The sequence below is a fragment of the Hyperolius riggenbachi genome, chromosome 9 (assembly GCF_040937935.1).
Source record: "Hyperolius riggenbachi isolate aHypRig1 chromosome 9, aHypRig1.pri, whole genome shotgun sequence".
Taxonomy (NCBI): Eukaryota; Metazoa; Chordata; class Amphibia; order Anura; family Hyperoliidae; genus Hyperolius; species Hyperolius riggenbachi.
The window spans coordinates 63,116,330-63,135,170 of NC_090654.1; the positions used below are offsets into that span (position 1 = coordinate 63,116,330).

Here is an 18,841-nt window from a genome sequence, read left to right on the forward strand (position 1 = left end):
TATTACAGAGATGGTGATAGTAGAACGTGCTGCAGTAAGCCAGAACACATTAGAATAGCTTTTGGAACTTGTAGGATGATAAAAAACAGGATGCAATTTTTGTTACTGAGTCTCTTTAAGTTAGCGTGCAGTCTTAACAGAATCTTTAGCGAATATATGCCATGCATAAATACATAGAATTTGTGAAATTATGTGGATATAGGTATTGGATGTATTCACAAGTATGTGCTGGATCCTTTAATGCTATGATATGGTTAATTAGTCAATTTATGAGAAGGGATGAGGTCCTACACCTTGGAAAATATTGTTCATTGCATTTAAGGAGTAGTTAGTTTCATGTTATCTTAGGAGGAGTAGTGTGGTAGTGCCCTTTGATGCTATTAACATACTGAAGTAGTTCAAATGTTTGTACTTAAAAACTTTATCCTCTCCATCCCCCCACCCAATATGTGGTGAATGGATGGGTGGATTTTGCAATGGATTCCATCCAGGTTCATATTTAACATGTTCTTCCCTTATTTGCCCACAGTTATCTTTTTCCCAAAGATTTGGAACATATTGTGTGCAATCGGTTTTATATAAATACTTTTTTAGCCACCAGAAACATACAGTTTTAAATACTTTTGTTTTTGAGCAGCGGTTTTGACAGAGAGCTACTAAGCAACCATGTGCGGACGCGCCCGCACGCAGGATACACAAAACATTTTTTTAGGCGGGCTCTACTGTCACACTGCCCCGCAGTCTCATCACCACAACTGGTATGTATCCGCTTTTATGGACTTTTTGTACTGAATTATCAGCACTAAGCAGATTTTGTAATAAAGCAGTTTTATGAGATTTGGAATAGTGCCGGACAGCTTTCTCTTCTTGGATTGGTAAATGTTGCTTACTTGCTACTGAGATCCTGAGCACAATCATCGACTCACAGGAGTAGAAGCACTGCCAGTTTGTTTACTACCCCCATTTAATCCATGTTGTTTGTTTTTCTGTGCCTCCTGCAGTGCCAGCTCTGTGCCCTCACTATTACCCATTCACTATAATCCTACATATATCTGCCCATCTAAAGTGATGCAGAAAAGCCCGTCTCCTTCTCCTCTGCCGCTCGGAAGAACACGCCTTCCAGAGTGTTGGAGCAAATACAACAGAGAGTAGGGACACCAAGAGCCAAATATAGTGTAGTATGTACTGGTAGTTGAAATGAAGTAATGATAGAGAACGTAAATGTAAAGGAAAAAAGGGGGGCTGGGGAGCATATGTCACAAATCACAAAAATTTAAAAAATGAGTGAAAAATTACAAAATTTATTAATATTATGATTGAACATATTAAAAAGCACCAGTGTAAACTGCCAAGAGACCACGCTCAGCAACCAATCAAACATCAAACACACCACTGCCTAAGACCACCTAATGTGATCAGGGATCCCAAATGTCGTATAAAAAATAGGCCTAGACAAGTATAGTGCATCAAAAAATGGGGACAATGGGAAAGTAGCAGTTTTAGCAGGCCGGTACAGATGACAGAGGCAAAGTCAGTCAATATATACAGCAAAGGCCAGGAAGCCAATATAGCATCTGCAGACAAACAGTTCAATGAAACAGCATAGCCAGCATGGACAGATGGAATGCAGGTTGCAGCAAGCACAAATCAGGAAAATGGCATGAAGCATAAGCCATACTATACCCAATCCTGGTACAGCAGTACGGAGTCCAGTTAGCTCCTGAAGGCTGTCTGGTCTCTCAACCCCATGTGTAGAAGCCCAAGGCTGGGGGAGTGACTTTTGATCCGGTAGAGGAATCAGGTCCAATGTGCTAGTGTGGCAGGCTATGATGGTCAGAGCAGAGTCTCATGTAGGCAGAGAGCTAGTGGCCTTCCAAGTGGAGATCGGGGAGATGCCTCAGGCCAGCAGAGGGTGGATGCGGAGGGTGAACGGGCGGCGGGGCAAAAGGCAGTCAGGTGCTAGCACCACGCCGGCAGCCCTGACATGTTTCGCCGGGTCTACCGGCTTTTTCGAAGGGAGGCGTGGCTGGAATCATGTGCTGCCTGAGGCTCCTTATAGGGCAGCGTCATCAGTCACGCGCGCGCACGCACGCGTAATTACGTACGCGTCAACCAACGCGCATGCGTACGCATGCGCACTAACGCCGCAACGGACACGCAGCTCAGCCTCGCCCCCACCAAAGGCCCAATCAACAGGCCAGACAAAATAAGTCGGCCTGATGCGTGATGGTGGCAATCACAGGTGAGAGGGCAAGGTGGGGGCAGAGAAAAAGGGGCTGTGGGGCAGCACATGAGTACATAAAAAAATATAACAGCAAAAACATATATGCAAATAAAGTGAATCAAAACCATGCAAACGCAACATACACAGACAAGCAAAAAGAAATCTATATATTCATAACTCAGAGTCAGCAAATATTATCATACAATCATCTTTACTATAGAAGTTGGACCCAAGGGGACTGCGATAACGCAGTACCACAGTCCAGACAGTGCGAAAAATCGGCGCACTCAAAAAAGGCAAAAAACAAAAACTGAGCAACAACGTATGCCAGCTATAACGGCAGATGCCACAGGGGAAGGCACATGGAGACAAAAGCTCAGAGCGTATACAGGCCCGCAGACACAGGGGGCAATGGAGGAGCAGACCAACGGAGGGGGGCAAGAAAGGAGACAGCAGGACAAGTGGGAAAAAGCGGGAAGCATCAGTTAGGCAGAAAGGCCGCAAAACCGACCGTTTCATTGAGGCCAGGGTATTCAGTGGCCTCCAACTCATAGATCTATCTAGACTCTTTTTGTAACAATAAACGATCAAAGTTGCCCCCTCTAATCGTGGTATGTATACGGTCGAGACCGACAAATCGTATACCTGAGGCATTACCACCGTGCTCGGATATAAAGTGCCTCGCAACCGGTGTGGTGGATGTAATGCTTTTAATATTGGCGATGTGTTCGCCAATTCTAGATTTAAAATCACGTCCGGTCTTACCTATATAAAAAGCGCCACAAGGACACAATAAAAGGTAGACCACAAATTTGGTATTGCAATTCACAAAATGTTGTAGACGCCAGTGATGACCGTTGGGAAGGACAACTTCCCTCCCAATGAATAAAAATCGGCAAACAGTAGTAATGATAGAGTAATAAGCTATACTCACAAAGCAGCATTACCTCCAAGGCAACCACTGTAATAGCAGGTGGGGAGATTAGACCTGACCTCACTCAGGATTAAGAAGTCGCTCTCGGTAGATAAGGAAAAAAGGGGGTAACACCCCTCCACCAGGGGTGGACTTAATATAGTGTAGTATGGATACAGAGGTGCCAAAAGGATAAGGCTAGTTACGCACCGGGACGTTGCATTATAGTGGACGTTATGGTCGCATAACGTCCCCTAACGCAACGCCTGCCGGTGTTGGTAGAGGACGTTGAGTGAGCCGCGATAAGCGGCTCTTTCCGCATTAGGGCAGTGAGAGTGGCGCTGATTGGCCGGCGGGACCATGTGATCACGTGGTACCGCCAGCCAATCAGCGGCCACCAGGGCAGTGCATACTGAGTAGCCATGTGTGCGGCTACGTAGCGGCCTCTCCCCGTCTCCTCTCCGCCCCAACACTGAGCATGCGCAAACAGTCTAACGCGGCTTAAGCCGCTGAACGCTATAGTATGCTGCACGCTCTGAAGAACGTGCAGCGTTACATGTAACGCAACGTGGGCAGTGTGAACAGCCCCATTGACTTTGTATTGCTGTGAGTTGGGGAGCGTTACAGGCTGCTCTAACGTGCGCCTGTAACGTCCCTGTGTGGAAGCAGCCTTAAAGAATCTAAAAAGTTTAAAACATAAGGAGGGAGTGGTGGACCTACCCCCTCCAAGCAGACAAAAAAATTGCCAATGTGTTTGTCAAATACAACAAGTTTATTTACATACACCGGAGGACAATGCAACGCATTTCGCAGGTTTGATCCCACTTCATCAGGCAATAACAACGGAGCAATAGCATATTTGGTCAGTAGAAGAGCCAGGCACCTTTGTCTTGTGTGTGTTGGAGCAAATAGGGTAAGGAGGATGTGGGGGGAGGCTCTTCCTATTGGCTCTCTGTTGTCCATCATGTGCTAGCCAATGGTACTTGCTATTTTTCGATAGTTCAGAGCTTGAGGTAATTACCGAACATCTCTCCTGGCTTTACCGCATGTTCTAATCTTTATGAATTGACATTTACTGACGTGTTGAGGTATTCACCGCACAAGTCGGTAATTTACCTCACTGGTGGGAGATTTCAGCCTGCCATGCAGTAACAGCCTTAGTGAATGAATTTACTGACTGATCTGTGAAATCAGCTGTTTTCTGCATTCCTGCAAGCAGTAAAGCTTTGTGAATGCTGGCTTTGTGTCTCCTCCCCCCCCCATAATGATATATCCTTGCAGTTATTTGTGTCTCCTCACATCCCGGAGATGAAGTTGTCCTGAAGTTACTTGAATCTTTACCTCTACTGCAATAAGATATCCCAGTAGTCTCATTCCTAACCGCACTGGTGAGAATTCCCTGCACTAGTTTGAGTCCCCTCCACTTCCTCAATGAAGAGATTACTCTGCAGTATTTTGAGTCTCCTCCCATCCCACACTGGTAAAGTTTTCCTGCAGTAACGTATACCTTCACACCTTGGGCCACAAGTGTCAAACCTAGTACTCAAGGGTCACAGCCATGCCAGTGTTTAGGATGGAACGAGAAATGGAGACATGTTCTACTTCATGAACCGCAACTTTCCTGATTCAGTCCCATCAATTTGAGTTGTGCCCTTGTGGACTGAAGTTTGACATCCCTGGCTTGGGGAATAATGAAATATCCCTGCACTAGTATGGGTATTTTCCCCGCCCACACGGTGAGATTTCCATGCTAGAGCCTGAATGTTGAAACCATAAAAAAAAAAAAAAAAAAAAATGTTACTCACCTTTTATGTGAAGACTGGCTTTCACTCTGTCCACTTCATTCTGCAGCAAGAGAAGACAGCAGACCATGACTCCAAGGAAATCTAAAAGCACAATAGAATATACCACCTTCTTCATTGTAGTTAGGCTCAGTTCACATTGAGCTGGAACACAAACAGCATGTTCGGAGCGGACAGTGCAGTGTCTGCTCCAATGACATTGTGCAACGGCTTGCATTCAAGAGCAGATGCGTTTCTACCACAGGCTTCTGTGGGCCACGCATCCGCTGTTGCACGTTCCGTGCCTTTAAATTTGCCAGGAGGCTGTTCCCGACAGCAATGTATAAGCTAGGTGCTGCTTGGTAGTCAGTGCTTACCACTAGTTTGTAGTGAGAAATTTCAGTATATGTGCTCCTCACATTGTTGGTGATTAGGAACATATTTTGAATAGCGACAGGTTCAATGTACAGCCTTAGTGACAGTTCACAATTGTTTTAAAAACATATCCGTGTCTCTGTCTTTGGGCCCGGATCAAAACCGGAGACACGGATACCTATGTTAAAAATAGCAGCAGTCTTTACTTACTTCAAAAACGGATCCGGATACAAAACCTGAACGGAGTGTCCCCAACTCGTGTGGACCTGGGTCGATCCCTGATACACGGAGAAGTAGCGACGGGCAATGCAAAAACGGATCTCCCTGTACACAGAGAACTTTGCACACAAAACGGAGGGAGATCCACATTGCTTACTGCCTGCCCCTTCCCCCTATAAGTGCCCCCCCCAGGTAGCCTGAGGGGGTAGCAGCCAGGATGGGGGGGGGGCTGCTGGCACAGCGGCGGGGAGGGGGTCACCCCCCCGCCCCCAACTGTGCCCACCCATCCCCGCTCCCCCTCCAGCTATGTGCGGAAAAAGTAAAATAAGCGAGCAGGGAAGCACCTTACTTAGCTGGAAAAGGGCAACACAGATCCGGTTGCGTTCCGGTTTCTGAAAACAGGAGCCCGGACCACGGATTGCGTTCTGCAACCGGGTCTAGTGTGGACCGACCCATACCTTTCATGATGGGAAGCAGGGGGAACACTGACACAAAAACAAACTACAATAAGAACCATTACCTTCAGCGATTCCGCATCTAGCGTTGTCTCCTCCTCTAAGCCAACGTCAAAGAATAGTTTGTTGATAATTTGCCGGTTGCTCACCTACAATAATCAAACAACATTTGTTAAAAATGTTACGGCTGGTGAATTAGAAGCCCCATTTTTATTTTCTCAGTGCATTGTGGGAGGACAAAAGCATAACTGAAGGACTGACCAAATATGTTAGGTTTCCAAAAAGATCTTTTAGTGACTGCTGCCTAAAAGCCTCAGCTTCTCTTTACATTGTTCCTTTTACAGGAAAATTGCAGTTTCCACATCTACCATCATCAATGAAATGCTCATAATTTTGGCTTACATGCATATTTCATGTAAATCAGGGGTCTCAAACTCCCGGCCTGCGGGCCATTTGCGGCCATCAATACAATATTTTGTGGCCCTCGCTGGCAAAAGCCTCCTTATAGTTCTCTTCAGTGCTCCCAAGTAATCCGCCGCATCCCCGCCGCTAAACGAGGGCTGCAGAGCCCCCAAATCGCCCGGGGGCAATCCGCTGGCATTTCCTGTAAGGGGCAGAGCTTTCAGCTTCAGCTCTGCCCCTCCTGACATCAATCGCCGCCTCTCCCCGCCCCTCTCTGTGAAGGAAGAGTGAGAGGGGCGGGCAGAGGCGGCGATGCGCCGCGATTGTGAAATTCCTTATGCGGCCCAGCCTCATCCTGACTTTGCCTCCTGCGGCCCCCAGGTAAATTGAGTTTGAGACCCCTGATGTAATTTGTAAGCAGCTTGGTTGTAGGGCAATAAAAACAAACATTTTAGATTGGCCCAATTGCAAAATACAATTTACATTAACTCTGCATGCAAGCTGGAATTATCTGCATCTCACTGACCACCTCTATCCCCACATAACATACTCTCTGGGAGGGGGATAAACTGGATTTTGAGAAATTCAGACCAGAGATTTTAGAGGATTTATTTCCACAGCCAGGTGAACTCTATGCGTTTCCTAAAGCTCGGCCAGAAATAATGGTATGCACACACTTGAAAGATTAATGAAAGATCTTAGACCAATTTTACCCCCTTTCATGTAGTATGAGAGCCATACTCTACACAGTCTATTCTATGGAGCTGAACTCCACATCAGATAAAATTCTTTGCAAAATGCTGCACAAAAAGATGCTGTACACATGCAACAGATCAGTATCTGAAAAAGATCTGATCCTGTAAAAGATCCGTTCCTGCAAAATGCATTCATAGTCTATGAGATCTGCAGATCCTCATACACACCTTGTTTAACAGACATTCATCTGCAGATTACCTGCAGATCAGATCCACCAGGATGGATCTTCAGATCTGCAGATGATTGTCAGATCTGCAGATGAATATCTGTTAAACAAGGTGTGTATGAGGATCTGCAGATCTCAAAGACTATGAATGCATTTTGCAGGAACTGTTCTTTTGCAGATACTGATCTGTTGCATGTGTACAGCATCTTTGTGTGCAGCTTTTTGCAAATATTTTTATCTGATGGGGAGTTCAGCTCCATAGAATAGACTGTGTAGAGTATGGCTCTCATACTACATGGAAGGGGGTAAAATTGGTCTAAGATCTTTCATTAATCTTTCAAATGTGTATGTAGCATAAGTCTTCTGGGTATGGAATTACCTGAATTGCTTGGTCTCGGAATGGAGTCAATACCACAGATTTGTAAAAATCCTGGGAGCCGAAGAAAGTCCAATAACAGACCAGTAGACAGAAATTGCTCCATTTCCAGTTAGAACTGTGGCTCCGTGAGTGAATAGGTATGTTTTTATGTTTAGTTTTTCACTAGAAACACCATTGAATAAAAACCTCCACCTTTCTCCTTGCATAGCAGGGTTGCAAACAATTGTTGTACCCCTTTTACTATTACGTTCAAAATAAAATAAAGGGATACTTTATATATTCTTTGTAGTGGTAGAAGACACTTAACGAGAATCTGCAATTAAAAAAAAAAAAAAAAAAAAAAATCACTCTGGGGGATAGTTACCTCTGGAGGGGGAAGCCTCTGGATCCTAAAGAGGCTTCCCCCGTCCCTCCGTTCAAGTGCCCAGGTCCCCCAAAGTGCGGTGAGGTAAATATTTACCCACCGTGGTCCTGCCCAGGCGCACTAGCCGCTCTTCATTTGGGTTAAGGCGGAAATAGCTGAACCCGATTGATCCGCTCTACTACACAGGTGCAAGTCCTTTTGCGTCTGCGCAGTAGAGAGGATACGATCGGGCTCGGCTGTTTCCGCCTAGCCCGAACAAAGAGCTGCTACTGCACTGGATCCCAGAGAGGTAAATAAATCATTCCTTGTCAAGCTTGTTGGGGGAGGATTGCAGGAAGTCATCGCTGGATTCCCTGACTGTACAGGGGAGGGGGAAGCCTCAGTGAGACCCCGAGGCATCCTCCTCCACAGGTAAGTATCCCCCAGAGGTTTTTTTTTAAAATTTATTTACAGAGTCTCTTTAAAGTGTACATGAGATCTCGTTACTGGGAGTATTTATACTTACCTGGGGTTTCCTCCAGCCCCATGAGGTGCGTCCTCTGTGGCCGCTCCTTTGCCTCGTAATCTCCTCCGGTAATCTGGCTAGTTGTGCGATTCTGCGCATGTGTGGCCATGCAAGCACAGAACGCAACAGTGGGTGTAAGCGCAGAAGAGCTGGAATGATTTCCAGAGGAGATTACAAGGTAATGGAGCCGCCGGGGAGGACGCATCTCATGGGGCTGGAGAAAGCTCCAGGTAAGTATAAATACCCCCAAGTAACAAGATGCCAGATTCCCTCTGAGCAGTGCAGACAATGAAAATATCACATCAAAACGCGATGCAATTACATTACAATGTCACTTTCACGCTGTAATGCTTGTGGTGTGGTGCATTCTGTCAGGATAATGCAGTGGTTGCACTGCGTTACCAGGCGAAGCACCCGATTCTGGGTGCGGTGCAAGCATAAGTCTATGGACTGTATGCTGCACTGTGTCACATCGCACTGAAGTTGTGTGATGCAACGTTACAGAATAGCTGCAATCCTAATTTTCTGCAACAGATCTAGTGTGAAGGTAGCTTTAGAGAGTCTTAGCTGAGATTTGAAGGAGGGTTGAAGGAGGAAGCATAGTCACTCAAAAGCTGGTGCTTTTCTGCACAACTCGGGTTACAACAGAAGAGGAGGAGAGCTGACAACTGCCGGGTGCTCACCATAGTCAGGTGGAGCACCCGGCTAAAAGAGCCTAGCGAGAACACTTATTTTTTTTGGGGGGTGGAATCTTTGTGTACTCCCTGGCACTTGTATTTGTAACACAGGAATCATATCCAGGCTCCAACTAAAGATCCATAGTGAATCTGAATGAGGGAATATGGGCTTTTAATGGTAACCTGAAGTGATAAACAGTGCGTTACCATAACGCAACACATTACACCGTAAAGTGCGGTAAGCAACGTTATAAGACTGTATAGCGCTGGACCATATCATCCCACTGTGAGTCTAGCCTCAATGTTCTCTGCAAGGCGCAGTTGAGAAAGAGGATGGTCAGCACATAACCACAAGGGCTGCTTTATTTCTGGACACATCCAGGATCCCCACAAATCAGACAGCTCACATGATTCGGACAATCTGGTCCTTAATCAGGAACTACGATTATGAACTAGATTGTCCGAAACAGGTCATCTGTCTGATTTGTGTGGAACCTGGATACGTCCAGAAATAAAGCAGCCCTTGTGGTTATGTGCAGACCATCCTCTCTTTTGTACATTGCATAGGTTTTGCTGACCTGTTCAAGCATTGCCCTAGGATTGTTTGGGGAGAAGCGGTATTCCTTCTTCATCTAAGATGGCGCCGGATCCGGACGCCACGGCCACAGGGCTCCGGCTTCTTCCCTTTTTTTTCTAGTAAACTCTCACCTTTGCTCACTTCTGAGCCCATCTGCCACCAGGGTGAGATGCGGGGATCACAGGCATGCTCGTCTTCTCTTCACCAGCCATCGGCTCCAGCTGATCGGGACATCGGCGCACGGGGACCCGCGTGCTCTCCGGAATAGGAGGCTCAACACGTGGTCGGCTCAGCTGATGGCCCACAAGGTTCCAGGTCTGCCATCGTTTCTGCCGGCACCGCCGTTCCAACTGTTCGCCTCCACCGCTGCCCTGTTCTCCGCTGCTGCCTGGGGACACCTTGCAGCTTGGGGATGCGCCCGCTTACTGCAGATGTGGATGGTCCACCAGATTGCCCCCTCGGCCTCTCTCCCCTGGCCCCTGCTCATCCCGGCCAGGGCTACAGCTCCAGCTGCCTGCTCATCCACCCACCAGCTGTCCCCTCTGCCCTTTGTTCTCCGGCTCTGTGGAAGCAGCCCGCTCCGGCTTGTATCATCCCTCCACTGCACGTGAGGCTGCCGGCCTCCTTTGGCAGACGTGCACCGGCACAAGCAGCTACACAGGGACAGGGACGAACGCCAGACCAGCAGCCGTGACCATGATGCCAGCAAGGACACGTGGGACACACTCCACGTGCGGAGGAGGCCTAACTGCAGCAGCTTCCCCGGTCTCCATGGAAATGACCACGCTGCCACCACACAAATGGAGGGCCTGTTGCTGCCCCATCGCAGACACAGAGGAGGTATGCTGCCCCTGGCCTGTCCACTACTGCTGCCCAGCCAGGGTGCCCCCGGCCCTATGTCCACCAATGCTGCCCAGCCGAGGCCCCATGCCCACCACTGCTGCCCAGCCCGGTGGCCCCACGTCCATCACTGCTGCCCAGCATAGGTGCCCACTGGCACCAAAGGGCCCCCCCACTGCGTCTGCACCCTCACTACTCACCGTCACTACTCAGCCGTGCGGACTTTTGGAATTAGGAGCGCTTCTCCTCAAGCAACCTGGCTCAAGTGAACTCTGCTGTCCGCCTCCATCATGATCCCCCTCAGCTTTCTCTCTACTTTCGTGGACAATTGGTAGCACCTGTCTTGTTGGGAGCGTGTCGCTGTGTAGCGTCCAGTGCCGAAAATGGCAGCGCTCATATCAGCTCTCAGGCTGCTCCTCCAGTCCCACTCTTTTCTGTTCCTGCTATCAGTGTATGTTTTTTGCTATGTTTGTATTACGTTAACTGTTTGTGTATGCTGAAATGCTCTCTGTTTTTGCTTTTTATTTTGCTTCTATTGCTTATATGTATGTACCATGCTTAACTTTATACGTCGATCTGCTTAATTGTACGCACAAGCTGCAATGTTGTCTTATGTATGCCTGTCCCATGTCTACGTATGTACCATGCTTAACCGTGCTCTTTCTTGGTTTTCATCAACGACCCTGTATTCGCCAAAACCAATTCCGGGTACAACCCACCATTGTACTTGGCGAAATAAATTCTGATTCTGATCTGCAGTTGGGAAAGCTGAACTAAAGTGTAAGCCAAGAACTGAAATAAAAGAAGCTATGTGTGAATCATAATTTATTTACCTGGATGCGACACTGTGGACATGTGCGGTTTGGAGCAGAGCTGAACCATTGCTGCAGACTGAAGAGGAAATAAATGTTACACTGGATGTCCAAATGCAATACACACAATTTCAGCAGTTATAATGGCTATGAAACAAAGCAAACCAAGAAGTGCAGCAAATAAAATAGCGCATGTGGTAACTTGTATATAAAAAGTCTATGGCTAAAAGTATTAGAGGCAAAGGATCGGCAGGACAGCCAGGGAACTAGTATTGTCTAGAGAGAAATAAATATGGCAGCCTCCATATTCATCTTGCTTCAGTTGTCCTTTAACGCCTAACCTTAACTTTCCCTCCCTCCACTGCTCCTAACCTTGGGGAGGAGGTTAGGGTTAAGTTTAGGAGTTAAGGAGGTGGTATTAGGGTTAGGATTAAGGAGAGGGACAGAGAGGATAAGGTTAGGAGTTAAGGGGGATAAGTTAAGGGTTAGGAGTTAAAGGGACACTTAAAGAGAACCCGAGGTGGGTTTGAAGAATATTATCTGCATACAGAGGCTGGATCTGCCTATACAGCCCAGCCTCTGTTGCTATCCCAAACCCCCCTAAGGTCCCCCTGCACTCTGCAATCCCTCATAAATCACAGCCACGCTGCTGACAAACAGCTTGTCAGAGCTGGCTGTGTTTATCTCTATAGTGTCAGTCTGCTGCTCTCCCCGCCTCCTGCAGAACTCCAGTCCCCGCCTGCATCCCTTCCCTCCCTGCTGATTGGAGGGAAGGGACGGGGGCAGGGACCGGAGCTATGCAGGAGGCGGGGGAGCAGCTGAGACTGACACTACAGATGTAAACACAGCCTCACAGCATGGCTGTGATTTATGAGGGATTGCAGAGTGCAGAGGGACCTTAGTGGGGTTTGGGATAGCAACAGAGGCTGGGCTGTATAGGCAGATACAGCCTCTGTATGCAGATAACATTCTTTAAACACACCTCGGGTTCTCTTTAAGCCAGAAATAAAAAAATAAATCAGTTTTACTTGCCTGGGGCTTCTATTACCCCCTCCAGCCATCCCGTGCCTTCACAGTCACTCACAGAGCCTCCGGTCCCCAGCTAGTTTCGTTTTCGCTGACAAGCCCGACAGGCCTGGCCACGCGTAATTTTCTTCGCATTCCTGTCCGCAACAGCGTCCTGCGCCTGTGCAGGATGTGATTGAGGATGGGAACATGAAGAAGGATATGCGTGGCCAGGTCTGCGCAGGCGCAGAAAGCCCGCTGACTCCCTGTCAAGGCCTGTCAGGGAAAACAAAACTAGCTGGCGGGCAGGGGACCGGAGGCTCCATGGGTGACTGCGAGGGCACAGGATGGCTGCAGGGGCTGGTAGAAGCCCCAGGCAAGTAAAACTGATTTTTTTATTCCTGGCTTAAGTGTCCCTTTAAGGAGGAGAGCTTAAGGGTTAGGGTTAAGTGTTAAGGAGGGGAGGCAAGGAGGTTAAGGTTAGGAGTTGAGGGGGAAGTAAAGGGTCAGGGCTAAAGTTAGTGGTTAAGGAGTGGGGAAGGTTAGGTGCTGAGAGGGGAGGTGAAGGGTTAGGGGTTAAGGTGGGGAAAGTTAAGGGGAAGGTTAAAGTTAGGAGTTAAGGAGGGGATGGGGGGTTAAGGGCTAAGGTTAGGAGTTGAGGAGGGGGAATGTGAAGGGTTAAGGTTAGGGGTTAATGGTTACTAATTTTACGTAAACTTTTTTTCCCCTGATACTTTAGTTATGTACTGTAATTTATTATGTAAGTAAATGTGTTCACTGTGCACAGCCACAGCAAGAAAAGAAAGATTCCAGGCTATAATCAGACATTGACGCCGAAGGGATTGAAACATTGTATACGCTTTTCCTGAGTGTGTAAGGGCCCGTTTCCACTTGTGCTGCGTGAGGCGGCTCCTCCTGGTCTGCGGGTAGGCAGATGAATCCCATCAGCCATGCCATGTAATTTGTTATGGGATTCCAGCCTCCAGCATGGAAACGGATGCCAATGTCGGCCGAATCGCAGAGGTGCCATCGTTTCCTATGGCAGTTTCCCCGCCTGAAATTACGGATTTGCAGCGGAAACCGCGCTAATGGAAACAGGCCCTAACTGCATGGACGGCATATTACGCAAGTACCTATACTAGTAATGGCAGACGTGCTCACAATGAATAAAATTCATAGTGTATATGGAAGCAGAGGCATAGCAATAGCCATAGCAACTGCTATGGGTCCCTGGAGCATAGGGGGCCAGGTGGTACTTAAAGCGAGCCTGAAGCGAAAAATAAAGAACAGATACTCACCTAAGGAAAGGGAAGGCTCTGGGTCCTATAGAGCCTTCCCGTTCTCTGCGTTCTCCCGCAGGCTCCCCCGTTAGCAGTCTGCAGCCAGTCCATTGTAGACTGCCCTTTTCTGCTTCCCCTGGGCTTCGGCAGTCTTCGGAAGCACTTGAGATTTCGAAGACAGGCCACTCTGTACTGCGCACACACAAACGCACTCTCTCGCTCACACGTGCAGTACCGAGCCACCAGGCTTCAGGGGCTCGAGTGTTCCAAAGACTGCCGAAGTCTCCCGTGGCAGGAGATTCAAATGGGGGGGGGGCATCGGGGGAACGAGGACACTGTCAGGAGCCCGGGAAGGTTCTATAGGACTCCTTACCTCTCTTTAGGCATATCTTTTTTTTGAATTCCGCTTCAGACTCATACAAAGAGGGCCAAATTGTACAAAGGGACCTAGCTGTGAGACGTATTTGTACACTGGGACCTAGTCGTGGGCTAACTTCAAGGTCTACTGGCCACCTTTCTCCCTTATAAAGTTCTCTGGTGTCTAGTAGTCCTCCCTCCCCTATACAGTTCCCTGGTGTCTAGAGACCCCCACCCTCCCCTTTACAGTTTCCTAAGGTTTAGTGCTTTTCCCTAACCTCCTCATATGGCTTCCTAGTGTTCTAGTGCTTCACCTCCAATATAGTTTCCCTGGTTATGTAGAGCGGGCCAAGCATAATGCAAAGTGGGGAAACCACTTGAGGGCCAAATGTCATGGCTCTGAGTAGAGATGGGCGAACAGTTTGGCTGTGTTAGCCGAACTGTTCGGGCTGCCCAATCTGTCATTTATCTATGCCTCTTACTACTTCCGGGTCGCAATGACCCGGAGTAGTACGTCTGCGCTGCCCGGCGGAGCGCGTCCTAGCGACGCGCTCCCGTTGCCGGGCACTTTCTGCGCATATGCGTGACGTCATGAGTGACGTCACGCACATGCGCAGAAAGTGCCCGGCAACGGGAGCGCGTCGCTAGGACGCGCTCCGCCGGGCAGCGCAGACGTACTACTCCGGGTCATTGCGACCCGGAAGTAGTAAGAGGCATAGATAAATGACAGATTGGGCAGCCCGAACAGTTCGGCTAACACAGCCAAACTGTTCGCCCACCTCTAGCTCTGAGCAGGGCTGTGGAGTCGGTCCAAAAATCCACCGACTCCGACTCCTCAGTTTAGGATTCCACGACTCTGACTCCTCTAATTTGCATATTACAATTTTGTTGATTAAAAGTATGTAACATGAAATTCGTCTCTTAACTGCCAACGCTTAGGAATTTTACAAAACAACTGAAGTGAGAAGGATATGTAGACTACTATATTTATTCCCTTTAGACTAAAACTAGTCCTTGGTAAGAGTACTTGTAAAATGTACAAACCGGAACAAAGAACATCTATCAGGCCCTAGGCAATGTAAGTGTAGGTACATGTAAGAATGATGTGCAGGTACTCTGCAGGGGAATGAGGAGATTGTAAACAGACAACACCTCTGTGTTCAATGTGCACAGCATTCTCAGTGGATTCCCTGCAGCTCTGTGGGGAGTGCATATGTAGAGTATAGTACTACTGTGTAACAAAGTAAACCTGAGACAGATGAGATTAAAGTTTTATACATACATGGGGCTTCCTCCAGCCGCCTTCAGGATAATCAGTCCCTCGTTGTCCTCCTCCACCACCTGGATCTTCTGCTATGAGTCCAGGTACTTGAGCCAGTCAGGCGTAGTGCGCATGCGCACACTCCGCCGCCAGGAGCATACTACACCTGTGCAGCACTATTGCGCAGGTGCAGAATGTTCCTGGCTGTGGGAGCGGCATGCGGCCGGACAGCGCTGACTGGCTGAATTACCAGGACTCATAGCAGAAGATCCAGGTGGTGGAGGACAGCGAGGGACTGATTAGCCTGAAGGGGGCTGGAGGAAGCCCCAGGTATGTATAAAACTTTACTTTTCATCCGTCTCAGTTACCCTTTAATTTGTAGTCACCAAACCAAATTTTAATAACATATCAAATTATTTGATTTCATCAGCAAAGTTAGTGCATACATTTGCATAATTCAGCATCAATGCAGAATTATTTCCATCTTGTTGACCATCTCTATTAGTGACACAGCTACACATCAGGCTTTATTCTTACAGCATAGATGTCATTTAGTATATATAAGAGATTCCTGTGTACACATCATATATACAGTCACAATCAGATATGTATATCTGACCTTAAAAATACGGGGACTGCTTTATTGAAGCAGCACAAGTAACTAATTTTGATTGGTTTATTTCATTTTTGTGGACTAAGCACAGTTATTACTGTATATATACTGTATATATACATTATTTTTAATGACTATTATCTGAGAAATAGAACGTTTTATCATATTTTCTATTTTAATTACAGTTACAAATTCATTAGGAGTCGGTGCATTTTTTCCCGACTCCGACTCCAGGCACCCAAAATTGCCCGACTCCACGACTCCGACTCCACAGCCCTGGCTCTGAGGGACTGGAGTTTGAGATGTATGCTTTAATGTATTCACCATTACCTTTGCGTTCTTCCACCCCCCAACTTTTTCTCAGTTGATTATAAATTGCCCAATTAACTCATACCCATAGGGTAGGGGCAGGTGGCATTTCTTGAGAGTGCCTCCATCTGAGGGCACCATGAAAGTTTTGCTATGGGGCCCCATGATCTCTAGCTACCCCACTGTACAGAAGGATACATAATTTAATTCAGTGTTAAAGGAGTTCTATTGCGGTTTATAAAAACAAAAAGGGTCACTTATCTGGGGCTTCTAACGACATGACTGCCACAGCAGATAAGCTCATTTGAAAGCACTAGATGTTAAAGCGGACCTGAACTCAGAATGTCCTCTCTGCTTTAAAAGATACACAACAGCATAATAACCTTTAAAGGAATCATCAGGCTAAAAATAATCAGCTTTACTCACCTGGGGCTTTCTCCAGCCCCTTGCAGCAGACTGTCCCACACTGACCGCTCCACTCTGCACCACCGTCCCAGGCTCCCCGCACGGTGCAGAGGACAACCGTGAAGCGCCAGTGTCAATCAACGTGGCGTTGTCCGCAGCATTTTGTTTAAAGGAAACATCCAGGCTAAAAAATATACAATAATCAACTTACCTCGGGCTTCCTCCAGCCCCTGCCAGCACCCGTACCGTGTCCTCGCCGCAGCTCCGCTTCCCACCAGTGGCCCAGGCTCCCCTCTGGTATCACAGGCCATGCTGCGTTCCACTGTGTGTCTCACATCATCCGGACTGTACAGGCACAGTAGTTCTACGCATACGCAGTACAATCTGGATGACGTCAATGCGCCGCACATTAAAGCGCAAGTAGATGCGGACCCGGCGAGGTCGACATCTACATCAGAGGAGACTGGGAGCCACCGGAGCTGCGGCGAGGGCACATGACGGTTGCCAGGGGCTGGAGTAAGCGCACGGTAAGTTGATTTTTGTTTATTTTATTTTTTGCCTGGCCACTCCCTTTAAAGAACGTATGCTATTGTGTATCTTTTAGAGCAGAGGACGTTCTGAGTTCAGGTCCACTTTAAGGAAAAGTGTGCATTGGCACTGATAGAGCTACAGGTAGTGATGCCAAAAGGTTATAGCATATATGCATTGGAATACAATTTATACCAGTTACCCTCAGCGAATAAGGGATAGCATATAACAATAATGTATATACACACCTTCTCTTACACACGGAAACTGGGACACAACATGAATGAAAATAAAACAGAAAGCAATGCTTTGCAAACAATGGAAGAGATCTATATATATACCACTGGTAGTGGAAGGTGTGCCCGCAGTGAATGGCCGCCACATCATGTTGGTGATCAAAGTAATCGGAACAGATGGTGCAGAGGGCCCGGATCGGCATAGCGCCGCCCTCCAGCAACTTCAGCCTCCACAATCGCGACTTTCCCGTTTGTATTTACCGCGATGTACAACCATCCATAGGAGTCATTACGTCAGGACGGCACAGAACGTCTCAAGCTATTGGTCAAAAAGAGTCGTCTATGTCCCGTACGCAAGCGCAGCAGCGACTGACAGACGACAGTAGTTCTCATTGCATAGGGAGGCGGAGTTATGAGGCTGGTGAATGGGAGCGTTACGCGCTGAGCGTGTATTGACAGGCTGAAAGGCGCGCAGCGCAGGCGCACATTTGTTACCACGGCGAGTACAGTATTACCTCACGCAGAAGGGACTGTCTTCATGGTGCAACTTTGTTGTGTCACCTCCAGATTGACTATCCTATATTCCATTTCGTTATGTGACGGAGGTAGTATGAAACGTGTCACTGCACTGGGAATTACATCAGATACCGTTTGTCACGTGTGCCTTTTGGTTTTGTCCGATGTCAGCACAAGAACTTCTGAATAGTGTTCAGACTGACTGAAAGTGTATCGGAAGTGCATAAAAAAAAGGATAGATAGCTCAGTGGATAGTTCAGAGGCTTCTCAGATCTCCTTACGCCCCTCTGACCCTGCGCTGGGACCTTCTGAGGCAGGGAACACACTACATGCGTTTTTGCGCGTTTTGCCGCGAACGGCATAACACGCACGATTTTAGAGGCTATTGAAATTAATAGCCTAGCGCAGGAAACGCTGTGGCGCATGCGTTTGTGCGCATGCGTTTGCGCGTTTGCGCGTTTGCGTTTGCGTTTTCAAAACACAGTTTTCTGATTTTTCCCGCACGTTGCATGGCAGTACATGCCATGCATTAGCGGAAACGCACGCGGAAAAACGCACGCGTTAGATGCGACCGCAAAACCCAGAAACGCAGGGGAAAACGGCCCTGCAAGTGTGTTCCCTGCCTCTTCTACATCAATGTTGAATATTGCTGGCAGCCGTGTTTCACCTTTATGAGTAAGCGTGGCGAACAAGGTGCCGTCTGCGCAGTAGCACGGAACCACTTGTGCATGGCTTTTTCCTCTGCTACTGTGCATGTGCAAAAATGACTGGCGCCTCCGCAGTGTGGCCGTACTCTAACATGGAGGAATAGTAACTGGCCCACCAAACTTGAATTTGCCTGCTACACACTTTCAATTATAATTGGCCAGTCAAGCGATCACCTGCT

The 18,841-nt window shown here is 47.8% G+C and overlaps 1 protein-coding gene across 3 annotated transcripts in view; it reads right to left on the reverse strand.

Annotated features, from left to right (window-relative positions):
• LOC137532443 (E3 ubiquitin-protein ligase TRAIP-like) overlaps window positions 1-17,831 on the reverse strand; it is a 54,337-nt gene extending 36,506 nt beyond the window's left edge. Inside the window, exons 1-4 of one of the 3 annotated variants that reach the window (XM_068252930.1) lie at window positions 17,545-17,831; window positions 11,467-11,524; window positions 6,033-6,116; window positions 4,943-4,982 (exon numbers count right to left, since the gene is read on the reverse strand). In XM_068252930.1, coding sequence (XP_068109031.1) covers window positions 4,943-4,982; window positions 6,033-6,116; window positions 11,467-11,524; window positions 17,545-17,642 — 280 coding nt within the window. In that variant the 5' untranslated portion in view covers window positions 17,643-17,831. Of the gene's footprint in view, window positions 1-4,942; window positions 5,024-6,032; window positions 6,119-11,466; window positions 11,525-17,544 lie in introns of those variants that run through there. The other 2 variants (XM_068252929.1, XM_068252931.1) reach the window with 2 other exon arrangements.
• Between the last annotated feature and the right edge of the window lie 1,010 nt (window positions 17,832-18,841).